Genomic DNA, 17,459 nt, shown 5'->3' with positions numbered 1-17,459 from the left:
ACCCAGAATCCCCTGGGGAGATTCCACAACATTGCCCTGGCCTCTCGCTCTGTCTGTTTCCCTCTCCCGTCCCGGCCCTGCATCTCCGGCTTTGTCTCCCCACACAAAAGCTCCCTGCCTACACCACTTCCCAGGTCACTGCTTTGTCAGGGTTTCAACTCACTCCGGCACTTCCCCGAGTGCTTTTAACAAGTCAGAAACCAAATTCCAACCACTGGGGCGGTTCTCAAAAGTTCACCTGCTGCACAATTTATGAGATCTCTCGTGGTCAAGACAAAAAATCTTGAGACCTGGGTTTGACTCTGACTTCTTGTGCTTGTGGCATCAAATTATTTCCATAAGGTCTCCTGATAGCAGGCTGGAAATCTGAAGAGAAGTCAGAGGCTGTCAGCTGTGCTGGGTAATGTCCATGTGCAAGCCAAAGAACCCAAACAACTACAGCTCAGCACCAAGGAAATTAAGGTAAAAACACTATTCTGTAAATAGTATTTTAAAATAAAGCTGTTTTGCACCAATCATAGATTTCCTTCACTGCTGATCAGAGCCGATCGGAGTCGGTGTCGATAAATACCTTTGACTGCTGCAGAGTCTTTGACCTGCCAGTGAGTGCAGATTGTAACTTTTCCTTTTAAACACAAAAGTTAGTTGGAATTTTTGTCAAGTGGAAAAGGGGAGAAACTAAAATAGGGCGGAGTGGAAAGCTTACAATGACCTGGAGGTCATTCATGCAGACAAGTCAATCTGCTCTCTGAGTTAATTCACTCAAAAATGCCATAAATTCAAGTGGGCACTGGGCAAACTTGGCACAATAAAACATGGTTTTCTTACTTGACAGCAAACATTTGGTCTGAAACACATGCAGAGGTCTGCCAGAGGTCAAGAAATACACAAACACAGCAGTGAAGAAATGAGACCATAAAAATGAAAGGTCAAACCCCCAACACTTGTGCAAGTTATGCCTCGAAGTCCGAGAAAGCTGGAGGCCATGATTCATGTTAACGCAGTTATGAGGAATTCATATTTCAAACACAAGTGGTTTGTTTTCCGGACGAGATTGAATTTGGGCCATTTTCATAGCGTGCTCCGCACAAACTTTCTGCAACTTGTTTGACTTCCTTCTGGTAAATACAGCAACCACTGGTGATTGGCTTGACTGCCATTCAGACATTCAGGCTTGTGCGAGCCGCATCGTTCAGCCAGGTGGTTTTAACATGAGCGCCTGTGTCAAATATCGTATGGAACACAGATGCAAACATGAAGGAAAACAGCACAAGAAACGTTCCTTCCTGCCCTCGCTCTGCTGGGAGTCTTTTCTCAACAACATCTCTCAGATGGAGTTTGGAGGTAATGATTCACGTTAACAGCTGGTCTAATCTTTCACCCTGTCCACATCTTTCTTTCAGGTTATGTGCCTTTTGATGAGCCGCAGAGTTGCAGTATTTGATCTAGTGCTTTTACTACAGATTCCACCTTGACGCTTTAGCCTGGTGTGTGTGTGTGTGTGTGTGTGTGTGTGTGTGTGTGTGTGTGTGTGTGTGTGTGTGTGTGTGTGTGTGTGAAAGAGAGAGCGAGACTGTGTTATGTTTAAGATTTGCAGAGACAGGCAGAGGTTTTGCAGACGAACAGAGAGGACAAGTTACAGCACAGCGTGGTTATCACAAGGAAAGAGGAGGAGAAAGAGACACAAAAGACCTTCCTGGCTTGTCCCTCTGCACCAGCCCTCCGTCTTTCCAGTGACTCATGGCACACAAATGAAAACATACTTTAAAGGAGAAGATGAAGAACACTTCTTTCTTAAGGCCAAGTGCTTTACCACGGGACCCTGTTGTGCTGTCAGAGAAATGGACTACTGTGGAGCTTACAAATAGGTCCTCTTTAAGATGTGCTTCACGCACTGTTCGAGAGCCACGTATATGATCTGAGGAAGCTTTACACTTTAAAAAATATTCATATGCATGTACAAGTTCCACATAATGAGTACTGCACCCCTCCCTCCAACGCCACATAAAAAGAATTCAAAAAATCCAACTTTGTTGAAACATATGAGAGCTTTTAAAGGACTTTACACACAAACAATACATTTTATCGTTGCCAGTAAAAGCCAGCGAACCCCTCCTAAGGACAGGGAGCTCTTTGACAATGTTTATAACAGACCATCCAACAGCAGCTGAAGTCCACCAGATGTTGAGGCAGGACGGGGCCCGGCGAAGCCCCCCAGGCAGAATGAGGTCAGGTACAAGATCAGGTTTCTGGAAGCTCAAAGCTACAAAAGGGCAACAAAGATTCTGATATACCTGTTGGGCCTTACGAAACTAGACACCAGCGGAGGCGGTGGGAAGAGAACCACTCATCGCAGTCTGTCAAAGGGACTAGAAAGTCTAAACCTAACGGTACAATGGTCTAATGGGCCTCCGTCATGGATGGCTCAGTCTGTTCCCGATGATATCCTGAATAAATCAAAGCGACTTGCCATTCAGATGATGTTAAATATTGGCGGGTTGACTTGCTTTCCCATATTACTGCAAATTTTTCTGCCAGCGAAAACCACCCTCAAAAAACTTACTGACCGAATGATCTACAGCTTTGGAGCCATAATTTAACAAACTATTTGATCTTTCATGTGTGCGCTTTTTTCCCCTCCCTCGCTTATCGGCCCCCAGCCAGCAGGACGTCTGCCATTGTTTTCTTCATCTGTTAAATTTGAGTTCTGATGACCTGCTTTTTAACACATGGCATCGACTCGTCCGTCAGATTCACAGAGCTGTGCCAGAGACCTGCCTGGTGCTTTTTTTTTTGTTTGACAGAAGAAAGGACTTATGAAAAGCAAAGAGGAAAAGAAACGGGGGTTTTGATCTCAAACAATGTAATTTATATGAAAATAAATCCAACAGCAAGCGACACACAGAGGGATTAGGTAAATATTAGGAAACCTATTAAGCTAACTGCAGTTTGGAAAAGTGAGCTAAGTGTGAGTGACTTCCTCGTCAGTGGGAGTCTCCATGAAGGCCTTGGGAGTAATTAGCAAGGATTACAGCTCGTCTGGCCTGCACCCAGCACTGGGGTTTCAGCCCAAACACCCAGGCAAGTCCCTGGCTTTGCTCCCTCACCGCCCTCCCCAACCACACGGGCCTCTGGCGAGTCGCACAAATCCTAATGATGATCACAACTATCAACACGGACATCCATCCCACTGCGGCTTCATAGGAAATCAATTAACCTTGGTTGAGTTACACCTACATCATAACCGCACTCCCCCACTGGCGGCTATGCGGTGAGATGACTTCAGCGAGCGACTGGAGCCTCGTTGTGTCGGCGACGGGGTTCACGCTCCACCCCTGCAGTTTGGGATCAGAGCCCACGGCCCTTCGCCACACTCCACACAGCTGGCTGAGTGACACCAGCGCCGAGGTGATCAACACAAAGGAGGCGCATGGCAGCTCGAATATCAGAGGAACAAAAAATTACACCATCAAGCGTCGGCTGCACAACAGGACTCGTGCAGCCAGAGGAGCTGCACGATGGAGAGAGGCTGAGGTGGGAGACAGCGATTATATTTGATGTTTTTGCTTCGCCATGGGAAGCGTACAAATATCTGTGATAAAATAACTCACTTATACACTGAACAGTGCTGCACCGATGTGATTTTGGCCCCATATTGATTTAAAATGCTTAATTAAAACAACTATGTGACTCAGGAGAAAACATCTCTTCAACTAGCGTGTTCACTGTTTTAGTAAAGTCACCACACTAAACACCAGCCTTTTATTTTTTAGAGAGACCCAAACAACGCCAGCTTAACACTCCCCCAGTGTGTGATTTTAGTTGGCATGCTGCCGTTCTGAAAGCACGCTACACCGTCAGCTTCTAGTGTGAAATATGTCATGCATGTTGTCGACAACAATAATACCATAAAATGGCAGCAACAATCATTTACCGTCCCTTTTAAATGGCCATTGATCTCCCGGACATCATCGTCTCCTCATTTTTGCAGACATTTTCAGCTGCTGTTCTTCTTTTTGGGTAAACTGCAAACTGCTGCCGGCACATAAAACATCACCAAAGCGCCAAGCCGTTCCCGTCCTGCCGGCTGCCCCTTTTATACAGCTGTCGATTCAGCGCTGCTACTTCCTCCACTGATGGCTTCAGGCTCATTTATACTCCCTTTATGTGCGAAAACACGATATGTCCACTTCAAGCGCTGTAAATGTCACTGCACTCGTACTTCCACGCGTCCTTTATGTCAGCATAGATGCAGCCAATAGATGGCACTCAACTTGTAATACTGTGCCTTTAAATGGAGGCAGCACTGTAGATAGTGATGGTTTGCGCTGCCATTTATATAAATCCCCACATGTGGAAGAAGAATTAATTTTACTTTATTACGTATTTGCTCCGTTCCTCCATTATTTTAATGTCTTTTTGTATCCTCAGACGAATCTTGTGTGAACTACGCCACACTGTTTCCACAATCTCTGGTACTGCTCTGTTTCAGCCATATAAGCTTTGAGAAAACGTGCACAAATGCTGATGGAATGAACACAGAGTGCAGACAGACGGCTCCGTCTGCCTCCGTCTATAGCTAACCCTTAGTATAAATGAGCCCTTAGAGGTTAAACCATGTACTTTTATATAGAACGGCAAGGCATAATATCGGTGAAACATTCCTAACTTCAAAAGAGTGTAAAAGGTGCTGCAGAAAATATGAGCCAGATTTGAAATTACATAATGTTGTTGGCATCATTTCATCTCAAACAAAGTCATAATGTACCCAAGTGCTCTTCTGTACTTTGTATTAGAGGTGAAAACGAGTAATTTGTGCCTTGTTAACATTTAGAGGTGATAACAGAGCCATTAAGAGAAGTGTGTTAACAAGAGACCAGCTTGGCATGTGCATCATTTAAAAGCCTTTTTTGCAGAAAATGACGAAGGTTAAAAGCAGACACTAGACAAGAGGGGTGGATGGGCTGAATGGAGCGGGGCAGCAAAATACCAGTAAACCACCACTGATGGCCAAAAAGAGAAAATCACCCAGGGATGACGAAGAAAGGAATGAAACAAAACCTCCCAGTGGAGCTGCTTTAGAGCGAGCAGGGGGAGAAGAAAATGAACCGATATGTCAGTTGGGACAGACGGCGGAGTTGGGTGGAGAGACGGCCGACTTTGACGGCGCGCAAACAGGACGTGTTAACAAGGAGTAGTTTCAGGGGGTCGCTCCCCTCACCTCAAAAACCACAAAACCAGATCAGGATTTCTCACAGTTTACATCAGACGAGGAGCCACGCAGATCCACCGAATGATGTAGTCAAGTTTTAACTATGGCCGCTCATGCCAAAAACGATGCACTACAAGGCGTCTTTGGTGAAAGCCTTGTATTGTGTTAGACAGAACCGTGTGCTCGCAGGGGTTACTAAGAGGAGCAGGCTCCATGTACATGCCTGAGTGACTCGGCGACGATGAGTCACACTGCATGCATGCTCCCAGTTACCTCCCCAGATTCCCTAAGCCTGTGTCACACACTACACACAAACACACACACACACACACACACACACACACACACACACACACACACAGTGTCACTCTCTGGCTCCTGCCTGACCCACCGTTTCTCCTGGATTTTCGGTTAAACTTGCCTCGGTACAAAACTCTGTCCTGTCAGTCAAATCCCCCCTCTCTTTCCCTGCATGCCTCACTCAGTCCCTCCAGTGCTCTCTTTGTTGCCGTGTGTTCCCAGCTCCAGGGCTCCCTATGTGCGGGTCTTGGTGGTCCGGTGTGGAATGTGGTGAGGAGGGGGGAAGGCAGGCCGGCCTAAAAGGGGGTGCTCAATTGTTCCCACACACAGCATCCACCCCCCACTGATCTGTCGCTCACTTGGTCATTTTGGGGGGAGGTGGGGGAGCAAAGCAAAGGATGCAGAGAGATGGAATTACGGATACTCAGTCGACACGCTGCTATTGAACTGATGCGACACTTGGAGCATACCAAATGAGATTCAAGAGTCCAATATGTTATGAGGCTACTCAAACACAAAATGAGGCCGAAAAATGACAAAATCATTTCTTCCCCCAGTTTGGATCCACGCAACCAACAAAGCCACAAAGTTTTAGTACCATTCTTGAACTTCTTCCGCGCACTGCCTGCATTTTTTTTTTTGAACGCCGTGATGAGCTGATTTGTTCTGAAACGATGATAAGGCAGCTGTTGCTGGCTGAGCAGATTGGGACACCGCGAGAGCCCCTAGCTCAGAGCGGCTACGCTGCGATTGCAGGAAGCTGATAAGAGCGGTGAGATACCGCAGAGCTGGCAGGCACGTGTAGCTGCCCTCCCTCCCTCCTCTGGCCCCATCTGGACTCTGCAAGTCACAGCCGGGCTCCCCCTGGGTTCACAAGACCTCAACCTCATGATACATAAACTCAATTATACTGAAGACTCGCCAAACAGCGAGGGAGGGGATGTCACATACAAGGGGCAGAGAGCAACAGGAACCATCACATTATCACTGCTTCTAACTGATCTCCGAGGACACCACCAGAGGGGAGAAACTCCAACACAGTATATCTGTTATCAGCCGTCCGCTTTTTCAAAACACCAACTTGTCAAATTAGGAATTCAACATCAACCACAACACCTCAAGTGAATCATTGTTCAGGAACCCTTATGTAAACTTGCTGCAGAAAAACAAAAGCAGAGGTCAGCTATGGAGACGATTGTGTTTTGCTATTTTAGGTTGCACTAATAACACTGGCATGTCATAACATGGACAAGCTTTCATTTTAAACACCTGCTTTGAAAAAAGGCACGTAAGGCCAGCAAGGAGAAGAGCTTCAAGCCAAGAAGCTGCAAAAAGGCTATTCCATCGCTCAGGAATGTTATCAGAGATTACTGTGCATGCTTTGGCTTTAATGCATGGTGTTTTTTTAATCTCCACCCCCACGCACACATTTTCTTAATTTTCCCTTCAAATCAATCATTGATATTAATGTTTGTGCAACTTATTCCCTCTGAGACAACATTATGTTGCGCTATGAACTTTTTATTTAGACTCAAAGCAACCCCACAGCAATTCTTATGATTACTATCAACAGTTGTGTGCAATATTTTCCTAAAAAATACATATTTCAACATTACTCAGTATGAAGCTAACTGCTTATTCAGGGCCGGTGCATTTGCTGCTACTGTAATAGTTCTTAATGATTTCTCATGCATACCAACTCTGATCTTAAGTGTAGTTTTGATGCACTGTGGTAATTCATTATTACTATCATGAGTCAGGCTTGCCACGTGTGAATTTACCGTTGGTTGTAACCACACCTATGGGTGGGACTAAAGGCAAAAGACACACCTGAATCTGTTTGATCTGTCTATAGCTGGCGAAAAACCAGCTTAGGCTCAAAACCTTGTTCTTCTTTCATGTACTAATTGAGAAAGAAGAAAAGGAGCATTTACCTGTGTGGTGTCTTTTGAAAGTCATAGCCCACAGTTACGATTTTTGGACTTGGAAGTCAAACAGACGCGTGTCTCTACACTGGTTTTATTTATTTATTTTTTTCAAAATATGCTGCCTAACAACAAAAAAATATTTAAATGTTCTTGTAAGCTTCCTGAATAACCATTTCTTTGGCCTTTTGTCATACATAATATGCCTTCAAGAGAGATTATCTTTCATTATGTGCATGCATGTTAACAAAAATAGATGTAAAACATCTCATGTGACTCCATAAGGATCTTCTGATATCCATGTGCTATATCTTAATAGCCACTGTGGGATCTTATGGAAAACGTCACTTTACTTGGCTGTTTAAGTGCAGCTGAAAATCAGCTGCAGCAGTATCTTCACTGTATCTGCATGTTAGCGGTTGCATTGATGTGCTGCTAATGAACAGGAAGATTTTGGACTTCTGACCTCCCAGACTGCGAGAGCAGGAGGGAGCTGTGTGCTTTAAACAGCCACCAGTGTAAATAATCACATAAGAACTGCACTAATTCTAAAACCTTACTTTTGGCTTTCTGTAAGCTGCTATTGGTGAGAATTTTCTGTTTGGCAACTATCACAGAGACAGTTGTTCTGTAATTTTCTACAACCAATTTTTGAAATGACTGAAATTTAAACTCGATCACTAAGTGCAGCACTGAAAGGATTCTTAATGATAAGACTTGCAAAGTGTTTCACATAAAACAAAGAGGCAGTTTGAGTTTTATGAGGTTGACCTTGAGAGGCTGGTAAGACACTTGGCTGGTACTTTATTAGTTAATTATTACAGGTGTTAAAATACCAGGGCACAGTTGAGCAGAGCAGAGCCACTCAAATATTGGTCTTTGAGCTATAAAAGCCTCTGCAGACTGAGTGTGCCCCAGTTCCCTGCTCTTATCTTATCTGCTAAATGTCATTGCAATAACACAACCTGTTATTTCCCAAACCGTAATGATGCAGGGCATGCCGCCACCGGCGAAGGGGGGAAGGAGCCCTCACAATGTGCTGCTGCAGAATGTCTCAAGCTTACCGAGAGGCCAACGCACTGAGGTCATGCACGCTTTGAGTTTCAGTCATAACGCACTGAACTGATTATGAGCAGGGGACGCTCCTCGAGCTGAAGGGAGGGAAGACGACCCTCTCCTCTTTGATCTCTGCCATTGTTCCATACCTGAAGCATGACATCAAGCCTGACTGCCACAGTAAACCAAAACAGATTTGCTTGAAGAGCTGCAATAAGGGGGAAGCGCAGAGTCCGGCCGCAGCCTTTGACACTGCAGATACCAATCTGGTCAGTGTTAACTGCTGTGCTCTCTCAGGGTGAGACCGAGGAGCCGGTCCATGTTGGAACTGAGAAACAGCACCTTGCAGATACATTTTTACATTTATCACAATATCAAACATAACTGTTAGTAGGGCTGGCCGATAAAACAGTATCGATAATTATCGCAATATAATATCCTCAACAGCAATATAATAAATGTTGTCCATATGATTAAACCACTTCATATGCCCAGGCTGGGCAATATAAAGATATTATTTTGTATCGAGATATGAGTCTATATATTGTCTTAGATATAGTTATATAGTTATATACTGTTATGGAATAAATTGTGTTTTTTTTTTTCCTGTTTTCAAAGGTTGCAATACAGTAAAGTGAGAAACTTTTTTCAACTTATCAGACATTTCCACTTGTTTTAATATTTGTCTTTACCCACTTAGTCACTATAACTGCGTCACTAGCGGTTATTTATAAAAAAATTGAATTGCGCTGATATTTTTTCAAAGTACTAATAGTCATTCCTACAATACTGTCACCTCAAAGAGGGAATTTGGTTAAAAAAATTGGAATGTTTGATTCTGTCTCCCAGTTCTAGCATTAATGAAGAGCTTGTGAGGAATTTTTAAAATATCGAGAGAAATATTGTGTATCGAGATATAGCCTAAAAATATTGCAATATAATTTTCAGCCCATATTGCCCAGCCCTAGAGGGGGGCTGTAATACACTTTAAATGCCAGTTGCCATCTGCCAATTACCAGAAGAAGACGGAGGAGCAGCCGTAGTAGAGGAAGAAGTTGCGAGTTGAAAGTAACATTTTGATGCAACAACAATGGAAAGTTATTTATAGTACGAGTGTTCTGACAATGGGTAACGCCGCATGTTAAATTCGCAACCTAACATTAGCTTCAGTAGTTATAAAGTTTACTCATCTAATGCTTAACGGTATGTTAGGAAGTTGACGTGACCTATTTCATATAATATGACAAAACATGACTGAAGGTAACGTGAATAAATCTTTCCTACATCAACATGTCTGTTTATGATTTCTGCCTTTGTCACATCAGATTGGGTTTCGTCGCTACTTTACGATGTCATCAAAGTTCATCTTTTGTTATTGTTTTGAGAAACGGCAGAAATGAAAACTGTGGGTGTAAAACTTGTACAGAAAGTACTGACCACATTCGAGTTTTTGTTTTTTTCTACTTATTCTGTTTCCATTGTCACATTTGTCACTTTACAAATGTTTAAAACTGTCTGCACAGAGAGTTTGACATGCTGCTGACCAGATTCAATATTTCTTCACCAGTTTATTATTTTTATTCATTCACACTAATTCGATTAGAATTGTTTTGAATCTACCTCAGATCTGTGAAATGTTCTGACAATAAATAACAGTTTCAACCTCAATGAACTCTATGATTTCTTCAACTTTGACTTAAAAAAGAAAGAAATAATGATTTGACGATTTTGGTAGATAAACATCAATATCGACCAATATGAAGATTTTACATTGTGAGAACATTTTTAGCCATTGCGCCGCGCCCTAACTGTTAGGATGAATAAACACTAAGCGCTATAAGCTGATGAGATCGGACATTGCAACCACAATTTACATTCTGTATGATCGCTGACACTATTTATCTGTCATCATTAGTACAGTGAGCATCATTTATTTCCCATTTCAGTGAGGTATTCAACCACAGCCTCTAAACAAATCATCATCCGGCAGACAAGAAATTTAGGAATGAGGTCTTGAACTGCTTCCACGTGAGCGGTAAAAGATTGATACCATGGGATCAACCAGGAATTCACTCACTGAGCCTGCTGTTCCTCTGTATCACTGAATTCTGTCTACGCCAAAGCAATCAGGCTTTCCATTTTACTTTTACTGCATTAAAACATCTTTATTGAATCTCGAGGCTGGCTTCAGCTGAGCCCGTCGGTAATGTGAATGGTAACAAACATTCTTATCTCTGCGCTGCCAACAATAACACAAGATGTCTGTGGTTATAAAAGGCAAGTTTTGAATCCCGTGTCTCCAATAAGACTCATATTCCACCAATCTGATTTAGGATGCATGAATCAAAGGAGGTAAACATGTCAAAAACTACTTCTGTGACAACTGGCAAAGACACTGTGTAATTTCCAAAGTATGTCTTCTCTGCAACACAAGACTGCACAGTTATGGTTTACGTCAAAAAGGCCCATTATTTTGGTAAAAATATTCTGATAGCAACCACTAGTTTGATGTGGAACAAAATTATTTTCCCTGGAATTTTTGCATCAGATACTGAACTGAAACAACCTTTTCAGACAAAATGCACTGTTGATTATTAACTGCTGAAAGGAAGATTATGATTATACATATGCAGGTAATTAATGGTTAACCCTTCTGCAACCTCACATCCAGCTCAATTTAAACACGGACTGTGTTACGATAACGAGAGAATTATTGTTTGGAGTTCGACCTGTTACAAAGTGTAGAAGTCAGGGTTTGTACAGACAGGGGAAAGCTAAATTCAAGGACTTTCAAGGACTTTTTCAAGCAATCATTTTGATTTTCAAGGATGAAATTGTTTTCTCAACAACCATCATTTTCAAGATTCGCACAATCATCCAATGTCAGACACACACTGCTACTTTTTTTTACTGCCAAATCACAGCTCAAAACTTGTGCTAGCGGCTGACGCTGCTGCAGTGGAAGTGTTTTGCAGGACAGCAAAACATCCGGACGCCGACTATTTACTGGTATTTACCAAGCCTTTGCCTTTCTGAGCTCAAACCACACATGTGGCGTTAAAATATAATTGCAAGCACAGCCATTCTTGGCTTCAGATAGCTCAAAACAAAAAAGAATGTGTCTTTCTGTTCCTCTTATTATTATTTTCAAGTACTTTTTCCAGCACTGAGTTAAAAAAATGTCTGATTTTCAACATATCTCAGTACTTACATTTCTGAGTGTTGAATTAAAGCACTGCAAGGACCTCAAGCACCTTGAACAAACTTTGTCAGGTTTAATCAGTCTGCACATCTGGAGCAATTTCTCCTCAGCAACATGAAACATCTCGAGAGCACAGGGCTCCTGTATCTGACCCCCCCCCAACTCTTTCTAATGACAGTAGACCATGTAGCTTTCTATGGATCAATTATCTCAGTCTCTTTCAATGACAAAGGGCAGCTCATTGAGGTCGGCCCTGCTTAAGGCCCAGACATACACCAGGAATCCATTGTAAGGAAAAGGCACGTGTGTATAGCACACAAACCTGCACAATAAAACTGCCTTCATTCAGACCCGTCTTTCAAAACCCAGAGATGCAAGACAATTAAGTCCGACCAACGCAGACATGTTGGGGTACTCTCAATGACATTTAGCATCACAAAGACATACAGGCCGAAAACAAAGGGACCTATGGACTTGTGTGAAATGCTTTTTTAAAAAAAAAGTCCTTTTGACAGTTAGATCCAGCTCAGAGTCTAATGAGCTGCTGTTAACAGAAGAAGACAGTCCGAACATCCGCTCACTATGCAAAGTAAACTAATAAAGGACGTCGGAACAATAAAGAGGACACATACAAATTGGTCACCCTTGTCAGATGAAATTATGCTGTTGCCAAAATTAAACAGCTGAAAGGTCTGAGGTGAGAGAGTCCGTGGAGAAAAAGAGAAAAGCTAATTATTGGGCCCACTGAGATAAATATGCATTAGAAAATGACTTGGGGAAACAAACACACCGACATGACAGCGGCCATGCCTGGATGACCTACTTCTGTAATTTTACACAAGAACGTCATGCTGAAGCCACTGCAAACCTGGCAGCCAAACCGGACTGAATTTAGGGGTTTGAATATATGTGCGCATATTCATTTTAACCACCATATAAATGAAAGGGAAATGAGAGAAGGGAGGGATTTAAAGTATGCAGGGCACAGTGGAATTTCAAACCCCAACCCCCCCTTTCCCCTGCTCCCCTCAAGCCTCCACTGTAAAAGCCCCCCTATGCAAGTTTCCATCACTTGGGTTTAACTCATGATTAGCTAAATTGATTTGCCTTCTCACCTCTGTCTGACTATTAAAATAGCAGTTCCTACTTGTCACCAAGCGGTCTTCGTTGCTGCATAACTTCCTGTCCTGCAAACTCCGCTGAAGGCAGATACAGAAGTACAACATGTGCCTATACAGAAAATGTTAAAACCACAAAACCAGAATAACTTTGAGGGGGGAAAAAAATCCATAAGCCATGTTCACAATGGACAGGAATGTTTACTAAATCACTGCAGGCTGCCTGCACTTCACAGCCATAGGAGGCTCTACTAAGGAAGCCAGGAAATAAACACAGGCCTGGCTTCTTTCAGTGGGGAGCACAGCCTGTGTGCTGATTATACCTCTTTATTGTTATGAATTACCTACAAGTATTTCCTAGATGAGGACTATATTTACACACTGGAGTAGTGGAGGGATTTACAGCCTGAAGAATTTCTCCCCAAATGTTTTACCGCTACTTTCCCTCAACTTTGAAAATGCACTGCAACCTTTAAAAGGTTCACCGTGTAGGATTTAAAGGGGATGTATTGGCAGAAATGGAATACATGTGTATGATCACCTGAAAATAAGACCGGAAGTGTTTTTGTCACATTATAATGAGCTGTCAATATCTACAATTGGAAGATAATCTTCCTCAAGAGTTCGCCATGTTTCTACAGTAGCCCAGAACAGACAAACTTACGCTGGCTTTAGATAGGGCCATTCTCAAGGGCCACAGTGGTTAGCAGCCCCTCTACAGAAAGCACAACAGCGTCGGAAAAACACTCAGTACATTTACGTGCACGGTCAAGTTGAGCTTCTGTTCTAGCTCAATTAGGCCATTTAACTGGTCTTCTGTCCTTGTCCCAGTATACATGCACCAGGGGAGAATCGCTATATTTACCGAAGTGCGTCTGACTCTGCCACAGTAGGTGGCGATGTGCCTTCTTTCAACTGGTTGCTATTGGACCATCTTCAGTTAACCTATTATATCACATACCAAACAAGTTAGCAAGCAACAGACGGGTTGTATGTCGAATGGTGAAAACATGGATCTTTTCTGCGCTTCACATTCAATACTCTGTGCTCTACTTGGTACTTTTGTCTTACTTAGTTTTCTTCCCTTCATTTGTTTTTCCCAGCTTCCTTCTACGAATCTATGCAGTTCAACTTCCAGGTCGAAACCGCGTACAGGGACTATGGAGCATGTGCACAGCGCATAGGCCAGTTCAGGTCTAGTTGAAGCACATGAGGGAATAAATCCACCACCAACTGCTGTTATCTAGGTGTGTTAGTCCGACTTTGAGTTCAGTCAGACTAACATGTTTGGTGTATATTTTAAGTCAAGTTTTAGTTGAACGAACACAATGATTAAACTTTTCTAACATCAAGTAAAAGTACTGACCTATCTGTAAAATGAAACTGCTTTATTACATTTTTTTTACTGGTTTAGGTCATCAGGTCCATTTCTTTTAAAGAAGAAGAGACCTCAAAAACCTCCTGAACATCTGGATCTTAAGCTCCTTGAGGAAAACGGTGAGCACACATTAGTAGGTGCTTGTCCCACGTACCGTCTATGGCAACTTTAAAACCATCAAAGAAACACTGATCTTTTTACATGAAACTGCCTTTTTTCAATGTTTTTCCTGTTTAAGTCACCGGGTCTGTTTATTTTTAAAAGGAAGAAACCTCTATGAATAACTCGGCTCCCAGTTAAAACCTCCTGAGCCGTAAAAGCTGAGGGATTTCTAACCGGGAGCTCACAGTTGCAACAAAGGAAAAGTTTATACTGCTTGCAATCTGCAACTCTCACTGCTATGCCACTAAATCCTTCATCAGCTGGGACCAAAGAAGGGCCCAGGGGCCAATCGTGGCCCTCGATTTTAAATGGCCCTCGGCTTGTCTTTCAAAATATAGGCTGCTAAATGATTAGCACAACATTGGTTGATCAAGTAAGATCACTTTGCATTTACTTTCATTCATCTCACGATAGCAGGACAATCATAGTTTGTAGATGTGCACTAAGAGGAGACTACATAGGTAAAGCGTATCTGTTTTTTATAAACAGATGGTAAACAAGCAAAACACCAGTCAACTGACACCATATATTTCCTGCAGGGTAACAGACATGGCCAAAAAAAGTCAAATCAACAGTGAGGGCTGCAGCTTTCAGGAGGGGCAGAAAGTTGAATATTTCTTCACTTAAAGATTAAACTTTTTTGTGTTTATGTCATTTGTATCTGATTTTCTTATTAATATCCCCCCAGGTGTTTTCACATGATCTAATCTGGGCCCCATTCAAAAAAAAAAGGTCTGGACAGCCCTGTCCCTGTCCTCCACACTGCTCCTTTAACACATAAAAAAGTCCCATGTCGGTGATATTAACAGGGTTTCCATACAGACTTTGACAGAAGCACAAAATGTCCCTGTGCAAAAGTGACAGTTTAACTGTTTGTCTTAGGGTCTTTTATACTTTTTCATGTCAATGACTCTTTAACTTTACCACACTTTAGAAGAAAAGCACCGGGAAAACCATTTAAAGTGAGTTATGGCTTCAAATACCTTACTGTGTCCTCTGTATTCAAGACAATAACAACGTTACAGCAAAAACCTGTGAATGAATTTCAATGACCTTTGCAATGTCCCTTAAAAAGTTCTCATTAGGTAGCTTCAGGACCACCAGGGGACCTCTCCGGGACCTACAGGGGGGTCCCCGGCCCCCACTTTGAGAACCACTGCTCCGGACTCGTGTATTTTAGGTCAGAAACTGTGTTAAACTCACCGTTGACTCCTTTGTTGGGCACGTCGTTGACGTTAAAGCCTTTGGAGCTGTAAGCCGCGCGGACGTCGTTGCAGTTTTTCAACTTTTGCTCCGCAGCCAGCGACAACACAACCAGCGTGCAAACCACACACAACACCAACAGCGTCTTCATTTTGTGTCAGCACAAAACAGCTACAGTTACCAGCACGGGGGGGGGGAAAGTATTTAAAAAATGATTTGATATGTATATATTATCGCTCAGGTTTGTGTAAGTTAGGACAAAGTTTGAGCGACTCCCACGCTGAGTTTCCTCATGGAGACTTCTTCAGCTCAACAGATACTTCATTCACAGCAGCAGCTCTCGGGCCACCTCTGAAACTACTCTCCGGGAGGAAAAAAACACCGAAAATAACCTCAAACTCTGCCCAAACGTCGTCCGCTTACAAGCACGGGTGTGTGTGATAAATGTCGAGTTCCAGACTCGATGGAAAAAAGCACGAAAAAGCGACAAAGCAACTGTTTTAAAACATGTAAAAAAAGTTTTTGACTGCAGGCAAGAATCTCAGAGTCACACTGCTGCTTCGACGAAAGTGTAAACCAGCACGGGAGGAGAGGAGACGGTGGAAAAGTTGCCGGGAAGGTGTTTTTTCTTCTTTCTTCCTTTCTTTTCTTGCTTTCTTTCCAGACTTGGGGAGGCCGTGGTTTCTGTAGGACAGCACTCTGGACTGTGTGTTGGTCGTACTGGGATCCAGATGCGAGCAGAAAACCCTAGTGGACACCCAGGAGTGAGTGCAAGTTCCGGGGACAAAGACCTGGAAAACAGGAACACCAGGGGTGGAGCATGGAGCAGGGACTTGAAACCCAGGATCCCTCTCTCTCTCTGCCTGCAACGTCTAGACGAGTGGAAACCAGTCTTGAAAATCAGGAGTGGAGCTCTGAGGGTGGAGCTACACTGTGGCATAACATGAAGACTTAGTACTGATCCACATGACACAAGGAGAGGAAACAGTAGGTAACCAAAACCTCTCCAAAACCACAAATCTTTTTAATTGCAGACCTTCATTTGACCTGGATTTGAGAGGGCTTTCTTATCTGTTTTCACTGTCACACTGGAGATAACCACAGAGATAAACATCCATTGTACTCAAGGTCTGCCCAAATGTGAAATAACTGACATAATTAGCAAAGAAAAAGTGTTTTCTGTCTTGTGGACTCCTTAGAAATAACCCATGAACCATTAAGGGCCCCAACCCCCATGTTGAAACCCACTTACTTTTGTAAATTTTGTTCATGATGGAAATTTTTTAAATTAAAGTCATTATGGTGCACATGGGCAGATTATAAAACAATGAGGCCTTGGGCACAGATATGCAGTGGGCCCCACCACCTCTCCTGCGTGGAGCAGGACACGCACGATTTGCAATGGTTTGTTTCTCCTTATAGTCATTTTGTGGTTTTGTGTCTTTTTTGTGGTAATGTCTTTCTGTAATTGTGCCTAATTTTGTGACATTCTTGGTCATTTTGTCACTTTGTAGTAATTTTTATCTCCTTGTTGTCATTTTGTGTCTCTTGTTGTCTAGTTGTTAAATGTTTCTTTTCAGCCATTTTGTCTCTCCTTGTCGAAATTTGTGTCTTTGTAGTCAGTTTGCATCTGCGGTTGTTTTTCAAATTTTTGCAGTTATTTTGTGTGTGTTTGTGGTTTTTTAGTGTCTCTTTGTGGTCATTTTTTGCCTGTGGTTCTATTCCAAATTATTTTCAATAAGTTTCCGTCTCTTTGTGGTTGTTTTATGTCACCTTGTGGTTGTTTTGTGTCTCTTTGTAGTCATTTTCTGTCTCTCTGTGGGTGTTTTTGACATTTTTGCAATCAGTTTGAGTCTCTCTGTAGTTGTTTTATGTCTCCTGCTGTCATTTTTTGTTGTCTTGT

At 42.7% G+C, this 17,459-nt stretch overlaps 1 protein-coding gene across 2 annotated transcripts in view; it reads right to left on the bottom strand.

The window, feature by feature from the left end:
* The window catches only part of gpc4 (glypican 4), a 41,341-nt gene extending 24,906 nt beyond the window's left edge, over positions 1–16,435 (bottom strand). The window contains exon 1 of one of the 2 annotated variants that reach the window (XM_042493032.2): positions 15,557–16,435. In XM_042493032.2, coding sequence (XP_042348966.1) covers positions 15,557–15,707 — 151 coding nt within the window. In that variant the 5' untranslated portion in view covers positions 15,708–16,435. The remainder of the gene's footprint in view (positions 1–15,556) is intronic. The other variant, XM_042493031.2, reaches the window with a different exon arrangement.
* Between the last annotated feature and the right edge of the window lie 1,024 nt (positions 16,436–17,459).

This window comes from Plectropomus leopardus, chromosome 8, assembly GCF_026936395.1.
Source record: "Plectropomus leopardus strain MGB_pleo_1.0 chromosome 8, ASM2693639v1, whole genome shotgun sequence".
Classification (NCBI taxonomy): domain Eukaryota; kingdom Metazoa; phylum Chordata; class Actinopteri; order Perciformes; family Serranidae; genus Plectropomus; species Plectropomus leopardus.
This window is presented reverse-complemented; position numbering and strand designations above follow the sequence as displayed.